This window comes from Phoenix dactylifera, unplaced genomic scaffold (assembly GCF_009389715.1).
Source record: "Phoenix dactylifera cultivar Barhee BC4 unplaced genomic scaffold, palm_55x_up_171113_PBpolish2nd_filt_p 000334F, whole genome shotgun sequence".
Classification (NCBI taxonomy): domain Eukaryota; kingdom Viridiplantae; phylum Streptophyta; class Magnoliopsida; order Arecales; family Arecaceae; genus Phoenix; species Phoenix dactylifera.
The window spans coordinates 426,484-448,063 of record NW_024067797.1 but is presented as its reverse complement, the minus strand read 5'-3'; the positions used below and the strand labels follow the sequence as shown (position 1 = coordinate 448,063).

The window sequence follows — 21,580 nt, the reverse complement described above, 5'->3', positions numbered from 1 at the left end:
GTTGATAGTCGCTGGGGCGGAGATCGCGAGATTGGACCCCGGATAAGGAGGAGGGGGACTTGATTTTCAGTGGAGTGGAGGGGTCTGCTTCGTCCTTTGACTGGATCTCCTTTGAGCTTGAGGTCGATCGGGCTCAGCTTAACCGAGATTAAGGCTGCAAGCTCTGTGGTCGGGCGCGCTGAGGTCGGGCGTCTCTTGGTCGGGCGCCTTAAGGGTTGCCACTGTCGTGCTCGCCATCACGTGCCGACGATATATCCATGTGTCTTGAGCAATCCATTTTTTCCCCAACAGATGGTGATGGTGATATTGATAATGGTGGGGATAATTTATCTAATACAATGCAATGTGATAGATAGAGTATTACAGTAACGAATGAAGAAGTTAAGATGGTAGGACAGACTCAATATTCAATCAGCAACTTCATCTTTTTCTTTTTCTCTTTTCTTAAGTAACGACAATATTTTAATATAAAAATTATTTTTAATTTATCATGTGTGGATCACGTGATGCATTTTCTAGACGACTAGCTACTAGAGATATATGAGCGATTATTATATCGTGGTGCATCAAAAAAGAAGAGGCCAAAAGATTTTTTTTAAAAAAATATAGTCAACATTATAAGCTACCGATATTTCATATCATGATAAAAAGACTATTATATATATATAGATATGTTCAAGAAGGATTTTGAAATATATAATATAGTAGTTTTGAATCAGTTTGCGACAATTTAGGTTTGGACTGAGAATTTAAGGATCCAAATCTAATTCATATTCGAAACAGATCGTATTTTCCAATCCTAATGACAATAATCTTGAGTTGGGTTAGACCAGATTAATTTTGGATTGCTTCCCATTCAAAAATGAGTCGATCTAATCTTCTTGCTCCATGTTTAACTTTAGACTGGGCCATTGTGGATTTATCATGACATGATGGTTGATATCTTTGACGCGTATATTGACGGTTCCAACCAATTTTTTATTGCTGCATGGTAGAATCGAGCACATCCTTGAGTTGCAACCGCGAGGAATTTGGGGAATTTAGTGAGTCGTAGGCTACCAATCAATTTTAATACGGAAGTGGGTGGGATCGATGGGACGAATAGGAACGGTCAAAGCCTAAGAAAAGTATTAACCTCACAGCTATGATGACAAAGGTAGGAGAACTCTAAAATATTAAATAAAAATTAAGTTGACTAAGTAATCTATATGGTCATTATCGGTGATCCAAAGATATCTTGGCAGCTAAGTTTGGTCCGCCGGTCAGTGTTAGAAAAACAGTCCAAAGGATCAAAGAAAAAGAGAAGAAAAAAAAGATGGGAAAGTTCCAACCTGATGCTTGGTTATTATTCTTGGAAGTTTACAATCTAAAAGCCATTTAGATGTTCCCTTCCTCAGAAATATTCCCTTCCCATAAGAGATTTATCCTCTACTTCCATCTATCTCAATAAATCATGGTTGGTTTTTGCCTCCCTTTCATGTCAAAAAAAAAAAAAAAATCCCTTCGCCGAAATCAATTGCATTGTAAAGGAACCTCACCATTCATTTCTAATTTTATGAAGGTCATTGTGCCTTATTAGAAAATTAAGGGAAAAAAAAGGCTTTTCGATATTTTTTTTTTCCTAAAAGAAAAATAACATGCACGTAGAAATGCTGCCAAGGGGTTTAATTAGATTATTTCAAACCATCAATTTGGAGGGGATTTTGGGTGGTTATGTGCATCAGCATGCTTTGTGACTATATCTTCTTCACATCATCATCCTTGAAGGACTTTTATGGCTCACTACTCTGGAGACTTTGTATGAATGGATAGTGAGGTTGTACCAGGACCTTTATATAGTTTTTTGTTTTCTGATTTTGCTAGTCGCATCCACGCTCATTGTGTGTCAGCCGCCGTTATACCAAAAAAAAAAAGAGAAGATTTTTATATAACAAAAAAAAAATGGATCTTTAGGTGGGAGGTTCATTTGCACCAATAACATGAATTCAGGAATGGAAATTTTTGATGGGAGTGTTTAATTCTATAGTTTGGTGGAATTAAAATTTCTATAATTTAGTAGAATTATCTTATTTTCATAGAGTTTAGGCATTTATGGAGATTCCACAGTCAACACAACTTCAAGCGGGTATCCTTGGAAGTTGATTCACTCGATGAGGGCGGTAAAAATCAAGTCAAAGTTAAAGTACGATCTGGGAAATAGGTAAGAACATAATTCTCCCACAAAGTGATAAGGAAGTGGCTGTGGGTTTCATTATCCTAGCTGCAAATCTCAATGGCGAGTTAATAATTTAACCCTTAGATAAAATCATATAACTTTACATGGTTACTTTGAAAAATATTTTCTATAACATATTAATAAACCAAGAATAATAGTTGCTATATATACTAATTTTCATTTTTGCTAATGTTGTACCCAGATGGTGGCTGTGTAAATCTTTTTGGTGCAGTTTAATACATTTGTATAAGGTCTATCTAACCTATTATTTTTGGTCAAGCGCATCACATATTGATGATCATGAAATTATCGCCTTGGGGATACTCCTGCCCACATCTAATGAACAGAAGAGTGATTTTAAATTAAAAGAAGGAAAAATCTTTTCAGCCTATCAAAATTTACAATATGAGCCAATTGCATGAATTTCAGACAACTAGCCTTGTAGAAAATTATTGCCAAAAGGAAGGCTCTTAATACATCAAGGGGCAAAAACTGTTAAGGACTCTATGGGTGTGGTTTGACGTTGACCATTGGATCAAGCCTCATGCAAATTTCGAAGTACTCCAAACTTCTTCATTCATATGTTTGCATACATCTCGAAGCAACCATTATGCGATCCAATAGTGGATTCGCACGATGGAAGGTGAATCCTTCTTTCATGTGAAAGATGTTAGTGGTGAATCCAGCCTTCAAAAAAAGTACATATTGAATAATTTACTAAAGTTATTTGGAACCAAAAAAATACTAACAAAGAGAAAGAACTCCCATTTAGGTTCTAATGGAGTAAAAACATGTTAAGAGTGCCGTAATAAGTTAATTTATTGATGGTGATAAAAAAAATGACCTTTAATATGGAATGTGAATGTCATTAGAAAGACATGTAAGGTTGTCAAACTAAAAGATTATTCGGAAAATAAGGTTCACTAGATTGTAGTAACTCTAAAGAGGACAATCGGATCTTAGGAGTGGAAACATTTAAAGGTCGACAAGATGACAACTACGATCCACCAATTACTTGATCGTAAAGTTTTGAATAATGCTGATCATCAATAATTGTTATACAACTATTAGTCAAGGGATATTCTCACAAAAAAAATCAACCAGAAAAAGATTATATTATGTTTTATATAATATATATATATATATATGACAGCATAATTATCTTATGCATAAAATATTTGTTAAAATTGAGATCTATGCAAGTATCTTGGGTTGATAATTAGTATATATATATTATATATTCCGCTGTATTGTGTCTATTCTACGAAGCGATGCGAAGGTTCACTGGATCCTCACTAGCCAAAAACACACATCTATTTGTAGAACATCACAGAGTAAGTTGAGTACTTTCATTTGGTGTTTATGTCCTATATGTGTTTACTATTTTTCCATGGTGAGTTTGATAGCTTTCTATTAGGCATTCACGATAATGGAACACTGTATTAAAATCATATATATAATCTGTACCATTCCCATTTTCACTTCCTGGTCAACTCCAAGGCCATGATCATTCTCCCGCATTTTAATTATGTAAATGCCATTCTATTGTTAATTAGGTTCCCTGAATACCACCGATATTCCTTTAGTACCATCCTGATAGACATTAAAATTTATGGTAATTAATTAATGCAAATAAGATTAATATATACAACAAGCTCCTAATAGGCAGTATTTTTTAAAGTATATTAAAAAATATATACTTTAGAACCATGCATAATAATATTGCCTTTTTGTCTTCTACATTCTTTTTTCATATTCTACAAAAGGAAAGAAAAGAAAAGAAAAGGGTGCATTGATTGCTCCCATTCCGTAGAAACGCATATCCCTTTTGTGTTTGTCCAACATAATCTAGGTATACGTGGAAAAGAATATCTCCTTGCATCGTGCAAACATTTAAAAAATCCATCACGCATTGTAAGCAAGCTTAATATGTAGCAAACCAAAACAAAACAAAAGCAAGAATGCATGAACCTCTATAAATACTAATAAGTAGGTGGCAAATTTATAAAAAGGTTAGTGAGTCATGGATTGGGTAGCCTCGTATGTAGCTGATCACTCCGAGTGCTCCGAGACTTATGATTTTTTTGACTTTTAGATGCATCCATACTAAAAATATATAAACCATTCATTGTAGCAAACAAAAAAATAAATAAATCTATTGTCTCAAATGCATCATCATCTTTGTGTAGTGCACTACAAATAGATTTATCATGCAAATTCAATATGGTAAGACTAAAGTGCTCCAGTTACATGTAGAATGTGCCTTCTAGAGAGATGCCATTGTTACTCAAAGAGAGAGTGATACATGATTCACATCACCAACAAAACCATGCTAGATGCACTTCGTAACTATACAGTTCTACTTAATTGTCACAATACAATCCTGACTTGGCCAAGGAACCAAGTTAAAGGTAGTGTATACAACTCTACAATATTGTTGATGTGCAGCTCTTGGTATGCACAAATTTTATTGGCCGTACTAAAAAAATAACTATATCGATTAATCAAATTCGACGGTTATGATGCAATAGTCCTAACCAGCAGATGTTGAAATATATGCTACAAACAGAGAGACGAATCTACGGGCATGGATTGTTTCAATTCAAGGGAGATGTAATAAGAGCGGTTGTAAAAGAAAAAAAAGTCTCATACAAAGTTGAAAAATTCAAAAAGGAAGCTTTGACGAGGAAAGAAAGAGGAAAATTGGATGGAAATTATAATAACTGATAGGGATTCTCTTTAAAATAAAACTTTGAGGATTTTAGGATCTATCTAAATCTATTACCATGATCTGATGGCTACGAATCTATATTTGGAAGGAGTCGGTTTCTATCTGCCTTAACGAAACCCCACGCGATGGTAACGCACGAAAGGAAATCGAGTGATTGGCGGGAGCCAATTTATTGTTGGCAAGAGGCAGCGAGAGAGTCGTGGGGTCGAAGCCTCGACCACGACCTACCGGGATCCCCGAAATCATCTCTCCTCTTTCCCTCCTCCCTCTCTCTTGCTCTTCCTCTTGCCACTCTTTCCTCTTCTCTCCTCTTCTCCTCCTCTGTTCTCTCTCCAGAGCTCTCTCTCTCTCTCTCTCTCTCTCTCTCTCTCTCTCTCTCTCTCATTGCTGGTGGTGGGGAAAAGCCCGAAAAAGTTCGAGCTTTTTTTTTCGATCCATCTCGCTTTCTTCGGAGCAAAGGAGCTGTCTTTTCCAATCTAGGTGGCGGTTTTTGCTCTCTTTCGATCTCTTTTCAGTCTCCTCCATCCGAACTATTCCCTTCTGGATCTAATCTAGTGGGAAGCTAGCTCCGTTGAGCTGGGGGGTTGGGGAAATCTACTGGGTGTCACTCGTTTCCTCTCTTTGCAGACGGTTCTGAGCTCATCCGGTAATCTCCACCATCGTTTTTTTTTTTCCTCGGATTAATTGATGGTTTCTTTGCATGTTGATTTCGATAATTGATTATACTAAAAGGTGGCTTCTTTTTCTCTGTTTCAGCTGGAATCCGGACCTTCTTCAGCTCGGTTGCTGCTGTTTTGAATTCTTCCTTTGAAGTCCCAGGGGAATACGATGAGCTCTCGGGATGATCTTTCAGAAGCTCGTTTTCAGTTTTGCCGATCGCTAAAGATGGAGTTTTTATTGTATTTATTGTCCGCAGAACTTCTCTAAGAAGCCCTGTTTTCGGATTCGTGGTGGTTTCTTGGGCTATTGGAAACTGATAGGGAGAGAGAGGAGGAAGCTACCTGTAATCAAGAGCGAGTTAGGTTTTCTGGGATAAAGCTTTCGATTTGTTTCGGTTCACATACCTTGACTTGCTCGAGAGATTAGATTAGCAGCTCTTCTGTTCTCTAGTAATGGGAGCTCATCCCATGGATGGGGGAAGTTATTACCAGAGTGAAGCTGCTGCATTGGGGCCAGAAGATGGATCCGTCGCCGCGAAACAAAAGCTAGCGAAGAACGGGCTTCGGATTCGATTCAAGTGTCAGAAGGCTTGCGAGCTGAATGAGGAAGTGGCTCGTGGAGCGCTCTCCTCTGATTGGAGCTTAGAAGGAGCTTCTGATGGTGATATGAGAGCTCACCGTATCTCCAATGGAGAGCTCGCAGATGATCGAGATAAACATATCGAATCGCCAGACCACCATCGTGGAGATGATGATGGATTTCTTGCGAAAATGGAAGAAGAGAACGTCCCAGAAAAAGCTGTCGCCGAGGACCCTGCGAGCTCCGAGAGCAAGAATGAAGATGCGAACATGGCCGCCGAGGAGCCTCCTACTTGTCCTGAGTGTAAGAAGACCTTCCCTTCATTGAAAGCATTATATGGTCACCTGAGATCCCATCCTCAGAGGGGCTACCGGGGAGCGAATCGGCCACCTGAAGCGAAGAACAAGCTCCAAAGAGGCATCGATTCCTCATCTGACCTCGCGTTTCCTGCTGCAAAGTGGTCGGTGACTGCGAAGAGAGGTCGCAAAGGTATCATCGAGTCGAACGACCCTGAATCCAATGCGGCTAGGATTCTGCTGCAGCTATCGAGGGGCAACGATCTCGCGCCTACACCAACTCTACCGCGAGAAATTGATCGGCTTCGACATAGGAACAGGAAATCCATACTGGCTGATATCAGAATTGAGATGGATGAGGAAGACACAAAGGCTAAAGGACTGCAGCTGAAGGATGCCATGCATTCTGAACTTATGAATGGGAATGAAGATGATGAAATGGAGGCTGGCAATGATGGAAACGTAGAAGCATCAAGCAGCCCGTCGGCATGCGGAAGAAAAGTGAAGAAGAAGAGGATCAAGGATCTGGAATCGGCGGCGAACGAAGCAAGCCCACCAACTCGAGGTAGAAGGTACCACTGCAGCAGCTGCAACAGGTCTTTCTCTACCCACCAAGCACTGGGGGGTCACAGAGCTAGTCACAACAAGAACAAGAACAATTCAGAGGAGGTGGTGGCCATGGATGGGATGGAAGCCGATGCCGAAGAGCTGGTCGATTCAAAGGGTGCGGTGCCGAGAGCTGCGACCGCAGAGCATCAATGCACCCTTTGTCATGCCTCGTTCCCGACAGGGCAGGCTCTTGGTGGGCACATGAGGAGGCACTGGAATGGCCCTGTGAATCATCCTCCACTTTTGCCGGCTGCACCGTCGACGCCGGCACCCTCGCCTGCACCATCATCATCTGAGAGTGTTAAGGAGGCAAACAAAGGGTTGCTTGACATTGACCTCAATGAGCTACCAAAGCTTGAGGCTGAAGAACAGATGATATTGGAACCTTCAATCTAGTTTTGGTTAGTTGGCTATATTAAAAGCTCCATCAAATTTTGTGCTTTAGTTGACAGTGGAGCTGGTAAAAAACTTGGCTCTCTCTCTCTTCCCCTCCCTTGATTACCATAAAGCTTGTGCTTATTTTCCCAGCCTCTGCAAATGCCATCTGATGCAGCAGTTGGGTGACTGGGGAACAATGGTGGCCTTTTCGCTTTTTCTTTTTCTTTGGTTTTTTTGGAGGAAGAACCAATTTGATAACTAAAAGCTATATTTGGTGATTGTGGTATTCAGTGTCACTGTTGTTCTATTAGTTTCTGTTGGCATGCAATCTTCTTGTCCTTGAACATGTATCTACTAGAAACAGGACACTGGGGCAAGTTATTTCTATCTGCCAAAAAGTAATGCCATTCCATAAGCTACAGCCCTTTTTTTGAAATGCTTGTTTTGTCCCGGTGCAGGAGCTGTCCAAGAGAATAGCTCATGAAGTGGATGTCACAAGCATAAAGTATACGCACCAAAAGGAATGGGAGACGCAGGAAAAGTATATACTGGAACTTCAAGCATTCTAAGTGAGGTTTATGTGGATGCTATTTTATATTCATCTCATGCGTTACTCTGTTAGATAATATGATTTGAAGAATAGGGACCACACTACTAATTATTTTGATTATTGGACGAAGGAACATGATACCTAGTTTTTTATAAAAAAAACATCTTTTCATAAATATGATGGAAATTCTGCCGTTTATTTAGAACATTTTACTGGTATATATGGTCATAAGGCTCATCCAAGCCTACTATGTGTCTGTTGTTTCAATCTACTTATTTATGGGTCATCCAGTTTCACCCTTGTTGGTACTTTTATCAAGTTTAACATTATCAATAACAAGCAAAAAAGAAGAAGTTATACATAATATGCAAAATATTCTCGTGACAAAATTTTGCATTTCTTTTAAAATATAGAAGAATTAAACATAATTACAGAGAGATATTTCAAAGGAATATGCACTATTTATTACTGTAGAAAATGAAGAAAACTCAACAGCAAATCATCATATTCAATGGTATATCATGTCTTAAAAGGCTGTTCACCAACACCAAACACAAAATAGAAAACAACAAGTATTCTAAAGAACTCGAAATCTTGCTCCAAAAACAACAGACAGCTATCAAATGCTTTCGAAGCTAAGTTGATCGTCTTGAGCTGTGCCAGAGTTCATAAACTTTTGATCAAATGCACATAGTCCCAGTTGCTGAACACTGTATAATGGAGGTCAATATATATATCAGCACAAGGATTTTAGTTTGTGTTGGTTTAGGTGGGAAAGTATGGGTCCGCCCCCTTCACCTTTGGACCCAAGTATCTGGTGAAAGAAAGGGGAACTTAACTGCTTGTTGACATATTCTCGTGACCCTCTGAAAGCAACCCTTATACGAATGATTTGACTCTGAGGCCATCCCCACCTTCCTCACGCTCTCTCCTTAACTTCCAAGAGCCCCCACTCCAATCACCTCTTCCACTGATCCAAGCAAAAGAAAATTCTATCTTTCGTCAATCGATCTATCTATATATATATATATATGAGCATGTAGCTTTCAAGAATACGAACCCAGATGGCTCCTTGATGTTTGTGGTGATTGGTGAAAGTACTCCACTGCAGTGTCCCACTTACCCCACTTAATGGGCTTTAAGGAGTGGGTGTGGGTGGCCATACATAAAAGATACAGAGAGAAGCTTTAAACTTGTTATTAAATAATAAAGCTTGAATGGTAAATCTCTGGATTTCAACATCTTTGTCGAGTAAATTGATTCGTTATTTCCTTGTGAAAGATAAAGCTCCATCTCTCTAAGAGTTTGGAATGTCTTCCAATACCACTAGAGATAACTGAGATTTTTATTTCAAGTGGTATTGAACTTGAAGGGATATTAAACCATGACCGTCAGTGTGGTCCATCGTTATGGGAACATTCCATGCCTAAAGCTGCCAAATATGAAGCTATTGCTTGGAAGAGAAGTTCTCATTAGGTTTACAGTACAGCTGAACCAAGACATCCTAAAAGCTACCATTATGATAACTTTGTTCTCTAAGATGCCTTCTGATCCATGTTTGATAGGAGCATCTTGGACAAGTTTGTTTAAGAGTTTGGACAATCGATCCATCCATTTTGGTTATTCAAGTAAGGGTCATATATATATATAAAGGGTTGTTCCATTTTATTTATGGTTTTGCTAGTAAAAATTAAATTTAAGACATTGTAATCCTGCATAGATAATGGAGATTAATCTAACATTGTGAACTTTTTAACATTGTTCCTCAATATGTGTGTGTTGTGTGTATATATATGACCTATTTTGTGTTGTGAACAACAAAATAAGAGCAAGGGAAAACTAACCACTCCATTTTACATATTGTCTATTTAACATTTCAGATTAATCTAAACAATGTGAACTATGGATGATGGTTAGAATGATGTTAGTGTAGGCTTTTGTTTTATCTTATCCATTCTGGACACATGAATTCCTTTCTCTCTCTCTCTCTCTCTCTGTGGGTGTTGTGAGTATTCAAAGCTTAAATAACAAAGCATATGAGGTTGGGATATAGCTTTCCTATAGCGAGTGCACGAAATGTATTAGATAGTTATATATTTAATGCTATGGCCAATTTACAATTTAGTTAGACTTTGCTAGTATTCTAAAATTTATGCCAGTCAAGTTTATGCATGCATGTTCGCACACTTGCACGCAAGGATACATGCACATACACGTGTGCATGCACACATATATGGGCTCATGTTCTAAGTAACAAATGAAGGAGGTAATAGGACATTCCATCTGAGATCACTAGCAAAAACTGACTAATTGCTGGATTATCAATCCATGCCCTTCCCTATTTTCAATTAAAATCTTTCCCGGAGGAGCCTGAATTCTTGCGATGAGGAAAAAGTTTACGCAATGTCGAGTGCAATCTTGGAGTAAATATCTGCATCAACTTCATTAAAGGTTTAGTTGATGACCCTTTGATCTGTAGATAATTATGGTACCCAAGTTTTCTTTATCTAAAATTCTCAAAATCTTTTAAGCTTGATATTGAAGGTGCTTGTGCAAAATGAAAATTGTAGCCAATGTATTTTGGTCTTTTTTTTTCGCTATGTAATTCCATATTTCTTTGGCAGGAGCAGATGATTTTTCAGCTGTTTAGAGTGTGCATTAACAACATTATTTGCCTGGAATATACATATGTTTATATCGATCGAGATTATTTAGCTTCAATTGTGAATATGATAGAAAAATTAATAGTTCTGCTTTTTGTTTTTTAGGTCCTGGAAAATTCAGGATATTTGATTTCATAGTTATACAAAATATGGCAGTTATTCTCAGGTCTCATCACATCAAAATAAGCTCATAAAACACTGAGGAGTGCAATTTGGCATAGGTCGAGGACCAATGAGTTCCAACCTGACAAATTAAAACACCCAACGCCTAATTGGCTCATGTAGACCTACCATTTTAGCAATGAGCTCAATTGACTGCCTTAGGTTTGGATTGGTTTGGAGTAAGTTTGCTCAGAATTAGGGGTTCAAGTTTAGGGGTAGTTTTTGATCTAGTCTCTAGCATAAACCTAAGTGGACTCAAAATGAGGCTCACATTTTCAGCCCAAGTCTGACCGAGTCAGATTTTCATAAAGCTTGACTGACCAAATCCCAGTTTGGACTATATCTAGTTCATGTTAACCCAGCCCGGAAATTATCAAATGCAACATTGACTGCAAATGGCTCTATCGGAATGCCATTCATTTCAGCATCAAAAACTTGCTACGATCCAAAATCAACGGGTTGGTGTGAGCTCATCCGTGAGGTTATGCACTCTTTAAATTGGAATCAATTTTCTGACTTGGTTTTTGTACTTTAATGAGTTGTCCAAGATCCTTTTGATGACCTATGTTATGTTGAAAAGCTATCTATGCGATCCAATCGATTGCGTAAGGCTTGCGAGCGGATCAGTCCTAAGAAAAGGATAAAAGATACAATTCAAATTAGAATGAGACATTCTTCTGGTTGGAGAAAGATTCATCGATAAAAACTATGAAACAAATATTGTGAAAATGATGTACAGGATTACAACTTAAAGTTGATATCTGGGCACTATTTAACTTGATTAGATAATGAACTCATATCACTCAATTTCAGGAAGCATCATTTTAAGTGATTCTCCACGCTTATCCACAACCAATTTAGCCTACAGGCCGGAATCACTAGCATTCTTCCTGTTATAGTCTTAAGCACCTTGCTTTCGTTCAGTTATCAAAGTCGAAATTCTTCTAGATCGGGATATTGCAAGCACAACATATTCTTCCACCATGCAAGCCTATCCTACAACTCGGAGCTCCCTCATCTTGACTATATTGCCGGATGGCATGTTAAAAATGATCCATGGATTACATCAAAAAAGAAAAAAAAAGATCCATGGATTGTAATTAACATTACAAAAATTTGACTAGATTCGATCGATAACTGCTTGCAGTCATGTGAACTCGGGAGGCATGTATGGATTGCCATTTGCCAGTTGATATGCCCATTGATGTGCATAATGAGCAAGAAATGGCATATTGGCTACTTTTATTTATAAAATGAATCAATGCTAGTATATCTTAGAAATCTCACTAGAAAAACAAGTGATGTCAATTTGGAAAGAACATTTGGAAAGCTGCAAAACTGAGATTTTTGAGTGACATTTCTGAGTTACCAATTCACTTTTATAAACGGTTTACTCTGCAAACATAATTCTCATTGATCATTTCATAAGTTCCTATCTTAACAGTGCTTGCGTTCAAAGAACAGTGGCTAAATTCTCAAGTAGAAAGAGAGCAGAGATGGTCTCTTGATACGGAGCCACTGATAAGGTCCATCACTGAATGGTCACAACAATGCAACACGAACATAAAAGCAAAGGATGGGGTAGTTGTAAGGGTGAAAGCGGATCTAATAATCTCCGTTTGGAAGCATTTTTATATCCAAATCTATATGGATATGGATAAAAATTTGAGCATTTGACTAATATTTGTATCTATATCAATATCCATTAAAAAAAAAATATAGATATCTGATTCCATTTGTAACCCATATAGAACTTATGAACTTTTAAAATAAATAAATAGCCACACTAAAATGCGTATCTATATTCGTCAAATAAAACAAATATAAATAAATATGAATATGCTAGTATCTGATCTAATTTTAGTCCTAAATAGTTGCGCTGTGCAAGTTGCCACCATTGATGGCTTACGGTTAATAAACTATATCTGCAAGCATATCTACTGAGGATAAGCAAGAAGACCTAAAACAACTCCCAGATGACCCTCATAGTTGCATACGATCATAATGTGGATAGCGGTCGGCTATGTTGGTAATTGATGGTCATGCCTTGGACCGAATCTCACACATAAGCTCTAGAATGAAATAACGGCTTGAAATTGTTCAAGCACCATCAATTGGGCAAATTTGGACATATTACCATATAGATCAACAAGCTTCCACTGTTCAGTTCAGTATAAGACCTTTGCTTAACAAAGCCTTGGATGTTGTCTTGAAAAATGTCTTGCCATCTGCTGTGCCATGAAACCTTCCAGCCATTATGTCACATGCGCCGGCATCTGCTTTCGATACATGTCGGGGAATGCATATCAAATAAGAAAGCTGAAGAAGGTTAAAAGTTCCTTATCACCTGCCCTGTTAGAGTTCTTCTGAGCACCATGAGGATTAAACTGGGATAGAAGCTGAGATGAACACGGTAGCTGGCAGGTTCTATTCCTACCTTTACATCAACCAGTAAGTGCATATGGAACATTATCAGAAGATCGCAGCAAAAGAAGATTGCTCTAAAAATTGTATAGCTCAGCATCCCAGATGCAGCATTTTGGAAGTTTTGATGACCATCACAGAATAGGCATATAACCTAACCATCTAAGCCAAGTCCATGGGGCAGAACTCCTATAAAATCCTTAAGGCAGCTATAACTGGTTGGTAGCTATAAGTTCTCAAACTTTTCTGCTTCATAGTAAAAGAGAAAATAAACAGCACAGTGAAAAATTTTGTTCAGAACATTGCAAAGACTGCCAGAGCGGACTATAAAGAAATGTAGAACTAAATGACCTGAGTTGCATGTTTGTCAAGGCAAGGTAAATGTCAATCACCTGTACCAGAGAAGAAACCAATTGCTGATCTATTATGCTAATGTATAAAAAGAACTCTTTGGAATTGCAGCACAAGTATTAAGCGGTACTAATCACTTGTTCTGGAAAAATGTGATGCAATTAGCAAATTTATTGACTCGTTGCTAAAGAATATTAAGAAGGAAGCACATATATTCATATTTGCCTAATAACATCTTACACACAAACTTCTTCTGAAACTGATAGAAGTACATGAGGGTTGTTTTCAAAATTTAGGTGGGCACAACCCCATTAGATGGGGGCAACAACTGCATGAGAAACCACCAAAATACGATAAACAACGTTACCAGCTGAACAAAGCAACAGAGAGAAGACTTAAGGACTTCATTCTGCAGCCGCAAGACCTCTTCGGCCCCTACCAGCTCTGCACAGTAAGCCTCTAATTCCCCCATTTGCCCTGTCAACATGGTCACCTTAACCTCAGTATCTCTCAACTTATGCATAAGCTGCATTTGATCCCCAGCAAGAGACTTCTGGTCCTCAAGGAGAGCAATGTGATCTTCTGCCATGACTTTCCAGCTTCGAGTAGCTCTTGTCATGATCAAATACTCGATTTCTATCTCTATCTTCTTCTCAAGCAGGCTCTCAAGTTCAAACTCCATCTCCTTGCACTTCTCTTTAAGTAATGGTGGATCAGTGTTCTCTATTTCCTTTCTTGGCAACTCAGTTCTGTTGAGGATTGCTTCAAGTTCAAGCACCTTTGATTCTCTAGACCTGACAGCTGCTAATGCTTCTTCCAGTTTATACTGAAGTTGTTCGATCCTTTGATTCAATTGGATTGAATCAGCTTCAGGAGATGGGGAACTACTACCTTCCACTTCTTCATAATCATCATCAAAGTCATCAAGGCCTGGTTCCTCAATTTCTCCGAATTTCTCAATTTCTGAACAGGGACAACATAACAGACAAAAATGATCAGTTTGTGATGAAGCATAGTCCTTTGTGCAAACACAGGCAAATCATAAAATATTCCAAGCAATTACAGAGTTCTGTTCATTGCTGGCATAGTCTCAACCTAAAAGCTAACCGTAGTAATAGAATATAACACTTAAAGCAGCATGAACTACAACTATCTGTTTAACTTAGAAATCAGAATCATATAAAAAAAGCTTGACACATAGCATCATATACCGATAAGTTTGCAACTGTTGATCTAAACAACGACTTTCTTACATTGCTATTTAATATGACATAAGGATCTTGCAGAACCAGCTAACTTCAGTCAAGCCTGAAGTCCTTTTTGACCAGTCATCTAACAATTCAGTACCACATGTTCTAGCTAATGCTGTATTAGAGAAAGACTTCAATAAAAGAGAGTAAGATGCTTGCAGAAAATTTTATAATATGAGATACAAGGTCCTATGAAATAGATATCTTGATGAAATAGATATCTTAAGACACTTAGCATGCACAAGCGCATTAGAGGATCATAACAGAAGAGCACATATATGTGTAGTAAAGCTAGGAAGTAGGAACGAGAAGAAAATAAGAGATGAATTGCCGGAGAAAGCTTGAGACTTGTACCAAGCAAAGTAATGAGCATGATACCAACAAAATATAGTCAAAAAACAGCAAATCATGGTTTTCTGTACCGGCTTGAACCAGGTGGTACGGGGCATACCATACTGTACCGACGCTCAGTATGCCAAAAAGATTTCGTACCGTACTTACCGATACAGTACTAGTGTGGCACTTGTACGGGGTACAGTACCGTGACAGCGAACCTTGCAGCAAACACATAATGAGCCCTAACAGTTTGATGCAGATTGAGCCTTTATGTCTAGTCCTAAAAATTATGTAAATATAGTTTTCTATAAGTAATGGTAGATATAGGTTACAGCTGCAGGGATGGATATTTATGAATAACCACATGCTCCACACTCAGATTGACATAATCAAATTGTGTGAATGCGACTTCTCAAGTAATGCTAGATATGAGATACAATCACAGGGATGGATATTTATGAACAGCCACATGCTCCACACTTAGATTTACATACATAATCAAATACTGTGAATATGACTTTCTATAAGTAATGCTAGATATGAGTTACAATTGCAGGGATGGATATTTATGAATAACTACATGCTTCATTTTTTGATTGCCAAAATCAAATGCTGTAATCAATTTCAAGTCTGCATGAGAACGGACAGAGAAACCGTGGAAATGGTCAAACCTAACCACTGAACATGTTGGCTGATCTTTAAGACAGACACCAAGGAATTCTTCAAATCATTAAACTTTGTAATCATCCCAGAATTGAAATGCTATCATGATCCTAGGGAAATGTGAATAATCAGTTCAAATGTAATGACAGTTCTTCAATCAGATCTTCATACTCTTTGATGAAAGATGAGTTGATCTCTTAATCTTTACCATTATAGAACACTATTTTTGCTGCCATGCTTCCTAATGGCTCTTCTAATGATATTCCATTTGGTACTATCAACTTGTCATTTGTTTGATCTTCAACAATTTTATTCTTTGACGCTGGTATGAATGATCTTTTTTCATTAATTAATCTTCAGTTCCTTGAACTAGTCTGTTCAATCATTTAACCATTAACTCTTCACCTTTCTTTCTCATCAATTTGCTCTTACATCCAGGTAATAATACAATGCAGCTAATCAGATCTCTTATCACATTGTTGGATCTCACTGTGGGATTTGTCATCCATCGACATGTTGGCAAAAAATATGACATGGATTTACTTTAAGAATCTTACTGCTATTATACCAATTTAATATATACTGATCCTTGATGAACAGATCCACAAGTAGTATAGATCTAAATTTCAAGATTGTTATAGATCTAATTCAAGGAACATAGAGTGGAATGATATGCCGACTGAATCCATGGTCATACAAGCAATATCAAGCCTAAGAAAGTCCATAGTAAGTTTGGAGTCCACCAGAAATAAAAAATAAATAAATTGAAATCTTTATTAACAGTTTTCACGATCCTTGGGAATGACCTTGCAGTATGTATATAAGCCATAATTATTGAAGTATTTAGGAAGCCTATTTTAAACCTATAACTTACTATAAAAGACAAGATATCCCTATATCCTCATATTGCAACTTCAGTCCATGATGCCCTGGGTAAAATAAACCTGTTTGTGCATCATAGGCACACACAAGATGTGGCTTGCCTAAGAGACCCAAATGCATACTTCTAAGCTAAAAACAAACGCTCAGAAGATAGATCTTGTTGGTTTCAGCTGTTATTTTACCCTAGAAAAAGAAATCCAGATGAGTCATAAATCTAATGCCTAATCTAACTGCAACAGAAGGTAGATGGGATGACAACGACAAGAAGGCATAAGCTGAAAAGCCTACCTGAAGTTTGAGAAAGCATTCAAAAATAGCCTTTGATTAAAATGCATGACAAATCAAGATAACTTTAGGTTAGAAGTATGCATTTGTAAATAGAAGTATGCATTTGTAAGTAGCCTTTGATTGGAATCCATGACATGCAAATGCATGGTGATAAGAATGAAATGATGTAAAGTTAACAAATGCTAGCACACTTCATGAATTCTCTGATTTCCATGTGTAAATTTGCACCTTGCACCATCACCTATTTGATAGCTTATACAACATACAGCACATATACCTTAGGTCATACAAGGACTACTAATAAAAAAGTATTATGCGGTTGTGAAGTATTCGAGGAAGGACTTGATTAAGTAGGATAACAATGTTAAGTTTCAAGGTGTCCTAAGTACCAATCACTTGGACCTCCAAAGGTCCTTCAAAAAGGTAAATAATAATATATATCTAATATGCTAATAGTATAGCCAGTTGACTAGTCAATAGTACTCAGTAATATCAAATTTTATTATGTTATATTCAAAATAAGAGTTATTTTCATACTTCACCAGAAGTATCATTCATTGCACTTTTCTGTCCTTTTAACATCCTTTAACATAAGTCATGTCATTGACATCCCAAAAATCATCATCAGTGTCAACAATTCAAGCAAACATACTTATGACACTCCATTTTGAATACCGGGGAGTGGTCATATCAGAGAGTCCAAAGGTTACAACACTCATAGATTCTTAGTGGAGTTTCCAAGTAGCGAAGGATGATTTGGAAGGTTACTGAAAGGTTGCAATCTCAATGCCATGAGGATTTTGAATGGATTTGACCATATATTAGAGACGGCCTTTATAATCTAATTAATTTTGGAAAGGACTAATCATAAATGTAAATGAAAAGAGGATCATTGATGGTTGTGATCAAGAGAAAGTTCGTGTTCTTTCAGAGATTTTTTTCTTAGTATTGATCAAAAGACTCCTTTTTCTGATAGAAACACATACTTTTTTAGTTTTTAGCTAGAACATTACTGTGTGAGTGAATGAATTAGTGCAAGAAAGAAATACACACGCAGGCACGGGCATACACACGCAGGCACACACACAGAGAGGGGGGGGGAGAGAGAGAGAGAGGAGAGAGGAGAGAGGTCCAAATATTTTATGGAGATGTATGTCTTTGGGTTACTTTTTCATTTTGTGTGCAAGGTTTCAGGGCAGAACTTGGAAGATGAAACAAATAGCTTGTCCAGGAGCTTGGCAGCAACTTTTCTAAAAACATGCATGTGTCCATTAAACCATGCATGGACACATACTCATTAAAATATTCAGACATTCAGCAATAGCATACATAAAGCATGAGCATAAATGCTCACCAAGATGGTCATCATAGATGAGCTAATTATACTCATCAATTTTGAACCTACAATTCCAGCATGAAAACATTACATGACTTGGATAAAAATCAAGATAACTCTCTCTAATGTTTTGTTCAAAAGAGTGCAAAAACTACTTCTCCGTCCCAAAAATCAGAAATTGCAATATTTCATGTGGCAAAGCAAAGGCATTTGACCCAGCAAAATATCATGACAAAGTGAATGAAAATGCAATTCATGATTACTGAGCATTCCAAATCCTCACCAGATGTGATGCAACAATCTTTCTTATGTTGCTTGTTTCTTTACGAGAAAATTTTCTGTAAGGCATAAAATGAAAGGACAAAAGATTCTCACATAGTACAAAAGGATCAATCGCATACAGACACATATATGCATGCATGCATATATACATACATAAATGCATGTAATAGCATACATGAAATGCGAGAACTATATTCTTCTACAAAATTAGATATAATATCAGTTCAAGTGTTTTAACAAAACAAGGGTCTGGCAAAATTAACCAGGTGCCCAACTTTTCAGGTAAAAACTGAAACAACATTCAATCTTCTTGTCATGAAATATATTGCCAAATATGATTGACAGCAAAGTTAGAAATAGTTATCAAAATTTATGATGATAGTATTGTGATTAACAAATATTTCTTAACATTTCACGGGCAAGTTCTGAAATCGCTGAAGAAAACCAATGCTTCTTGTCTGATAACCTAAATACTGTCAATTCTCAGTACTTCAGTCCATAACTTCATCCACTATAGCACAATGAGGAAAGCGGATAAATAATGAAACAAATGCTACATTTTATATACTGTTCTATCGGCAACTCAATTTCATCGTTGTCTACAACATGATCTACAACAGAAGAAAGTATGCCGTCTAAAAGAGCAACTATAGTATGAAATAACAGAGCAGAAAAGAGAGATGCAAATCATTGTACATGAAAACAGCAAATAAGGGCAGTGCCTAATCTTTGCTAAAAAAAAAGGTAAATAAAGAGATACAAGCTGTACCGCTTTCCAGAGCTTGCTGAGCTGCCTCAAGCAAAACAAGTGACTCAACAAAAGGATCAAGATTTGGGTGGGATTGATGGCTCTCGCTTTTTTCAACATTCTTGTCTGCCAATAATTCAGCATCTAAATCTTCCTTTGATAAATCTTCAATCACCCCATTCTCTTTATGGTAAGCTGATCGGACTTCCTCACTGGGCTGAGCTTCATCACTGTTCTCTCCATCATAATTTACTGACTTCTCACTCTGCTTTCCATTACTAACCATGCTGCCCCTCTGCACAAAGGCTGCATTAGAGCTTCTCAAGTCAGACTCTGCACTAGAATGTGAATTCTCCTTCTCAATTCTAACCTGATCTCCTCTAAACTTCTTGATGTTATCTAAGCCACCCCCTCTCCCCCGTTGACCCCTTTGTTGTACAACATTCCCTGATCCTCTCCCACCGAAATTTTTCACCTTGCCTCTCTCCCTCCCAAATCCAACCGCTTCATGCCTAAGCCTTGGAGCACTTGCAGCCGTTGAAGACTTGCTGCTTCGGTCCTCACTATTCTCAGAATCCATGCCAATAGAGAAGCCAGCAGCTGCCACCAACAGTCCAAGCTCCGGGTCCAAAGTGCCACCAGCAACTGCAAGGGGAGACCCTCTGGCATTCCTCGACTCCATAGAAGCCACTGAACCCTCGCCTTCATCCTCACCATCACTCTTCTGCTTGTGCTCATCCCGAGCCTTCTGAGTCTCCACGAGCGGAAGCCTGCGTTTAAGAATCTGAGCAGAATCAGCACCAGTCGTTCCATCCTTATTCAAATCTCTCCTTATTCTCCTCCATTTCTTTAATCCATACCCCTTCGTAGGCGTTGGCTTCGATGCCACCACCTCAGAAGCAGCAATTGGAGGAGATACAATTGTCCTTGACAGCGAACCAGCCGTATGCCCCACTCCAACTCCATCCCCGTTCACTTTTGCTTCCGCCGGAGACAACAAAATTGCTTCAGAAGAAGACACGCTCCCTATCTCCTCCCTAACTCCATCAGCACCCCCTGTTTCAACCGGGGAATGGTTCTTAATATGTTCCTCCGGACCAATATCGCCATTGACCTCCACCTTATTTCCAACTGAAGGTGCCATCTTTCCTAGGGTTTCACTCTTCTTCCTCTCTCCCACCTCCTCCAACATAGATTTCGATTTATCCTCCTTCAAATCCATTAACTCAACCTACCACAACAACTTAAACCTAGCACAATTTACAAAGATCCACAATAGAATTCTTCAAATCTCAATGCCAGCTTTTATCAAAATCCCGAATTCCTCCGCCCATAAGGAATTAAAAACGCGGGTGACTCCACTGAAAACCCAACGAAATTTCTCGGAAAAAGCTCAAACATAAAGATCAGAGCGCGAATTGCTAGAAAAAGCGTACCTTCCTATGGCCACGTCTTCGGGATTAGCGTTGGGATCGGGGATGGGGAAAGATCGGAAGGCGAGGGGACCGCAAACCCTAGAAATTAGCGAAGCAGAAGAAGAGGGGAGGAGAAAGACCATGGATATAAGAAAAAGGAAGAACAATGGATGTAATAATATAAACATATTATTAGTTTCTTATGATTATTACGTGGAAGGCAGTGGACAGATTTATATGTGGGTCCCGCACACGTGGCGCTGTCTCCCGTCGGCACATCTCGGATCTTTTGTTGCCGAGTGGAATACCACTGGATGTTGGATTAAATTACGGAAATGCCCCAGGCAGGGCTCACCTTTGCCGCACTACATGTCACATGGTAACTGCCAATCAGGAGTTGACACGTCATCCATTCTAGCTTGATTCCGGGCAGCGAGACGTGTCGTTCCTCTATTTGTCGTGATGTTGCTTAACGATGTTCTCCACAATAAGCACTGGGATCAGCTGATCCCTCCCAAGAGGAGAGTGGTTAGGAATTTGATTATATCAAGTGGTTGCTGTACTGCGGGACAGAGAACCTAAGCTGAGCAATCCTTCTCCAACTATTCTAAGCCCTTACCTAGGGGCCAAACTAACAGCTGGGTGCCTAGGGACGAAGAGGATCAGCTAGAGACATTCTGTTTAAGCCGCAAATAGGTCGGATTGATTTATGCCTCAATTCGACTCGCTTAGATCCAATCCGATTTATTTTGAAGGACTTGT

General features: G+C 38.3%; 2 protein-coding genes across 3 annotated transcripts; one reads left to right on the top strand and one right to left on the bottom strand.

Moving 5' to 3' along the window:
• Nucleotides 1-5,715: 5,715 nt before the first annotated feature.
• Nucleotides 5,716-7,738, top strand: LOC103718479 (zinc finger protein ZAT9-like). Its single transcript, XM_008807328.3, has one exon. The coding sequence runs from the start codon at nucleotides 6,059-6,061 to the stop codon at nucleotides 7,484-7,486; it is 1,428 nt and encodes a 475-aa protein (XP_008805550.3). The 5' UTR covers nucleotides 5,716-6,058; the 3' UTR covers nucleotides 7,487-7,738.
• A 6,033-nt stretch (nucleotides 7,739-13,771) lies between these two features.
• On the bottom strand, nucleotides 13,772-20,988 carry LOC120103747 (WPP domain-interacting protein 2-like). 2 transcript variants are annotated; one of them, XM_039118329.1, is made up of 3 exons: nucleotides 20,840-20,988; nucleotides 19,425-20,764; nucleotides 13,772-14,581 (listed from the first exon to the last, which is right to left on the bottom strand). In XM_039118329.1, the coding sequence occupies exons 2-3, from the start codon at nucleotides 20,623-20,625 to the stop codon at nucleotides 13,911-13,913; spliced, it is 1,872 nt and encodes a 623-aa protein (XP_038974257.1). In that variant the 5' UTR covers nucleotides 20,626-20,764; nucleotides 20,840-20,988; the 3' UTR covers nucleotides 13,772-13,910. The 2 variants fall into 2 exon arrangements, with proteins under 2 accessions (XP_038974257.1, XP_038974256.1); XM_039118328.1 differs by having other exon boundaries at nucleotides 19,425-20,981.
• Between the last annotated feature and the right edge of the window lie 592 nt (nucleotides 20,989-21,580).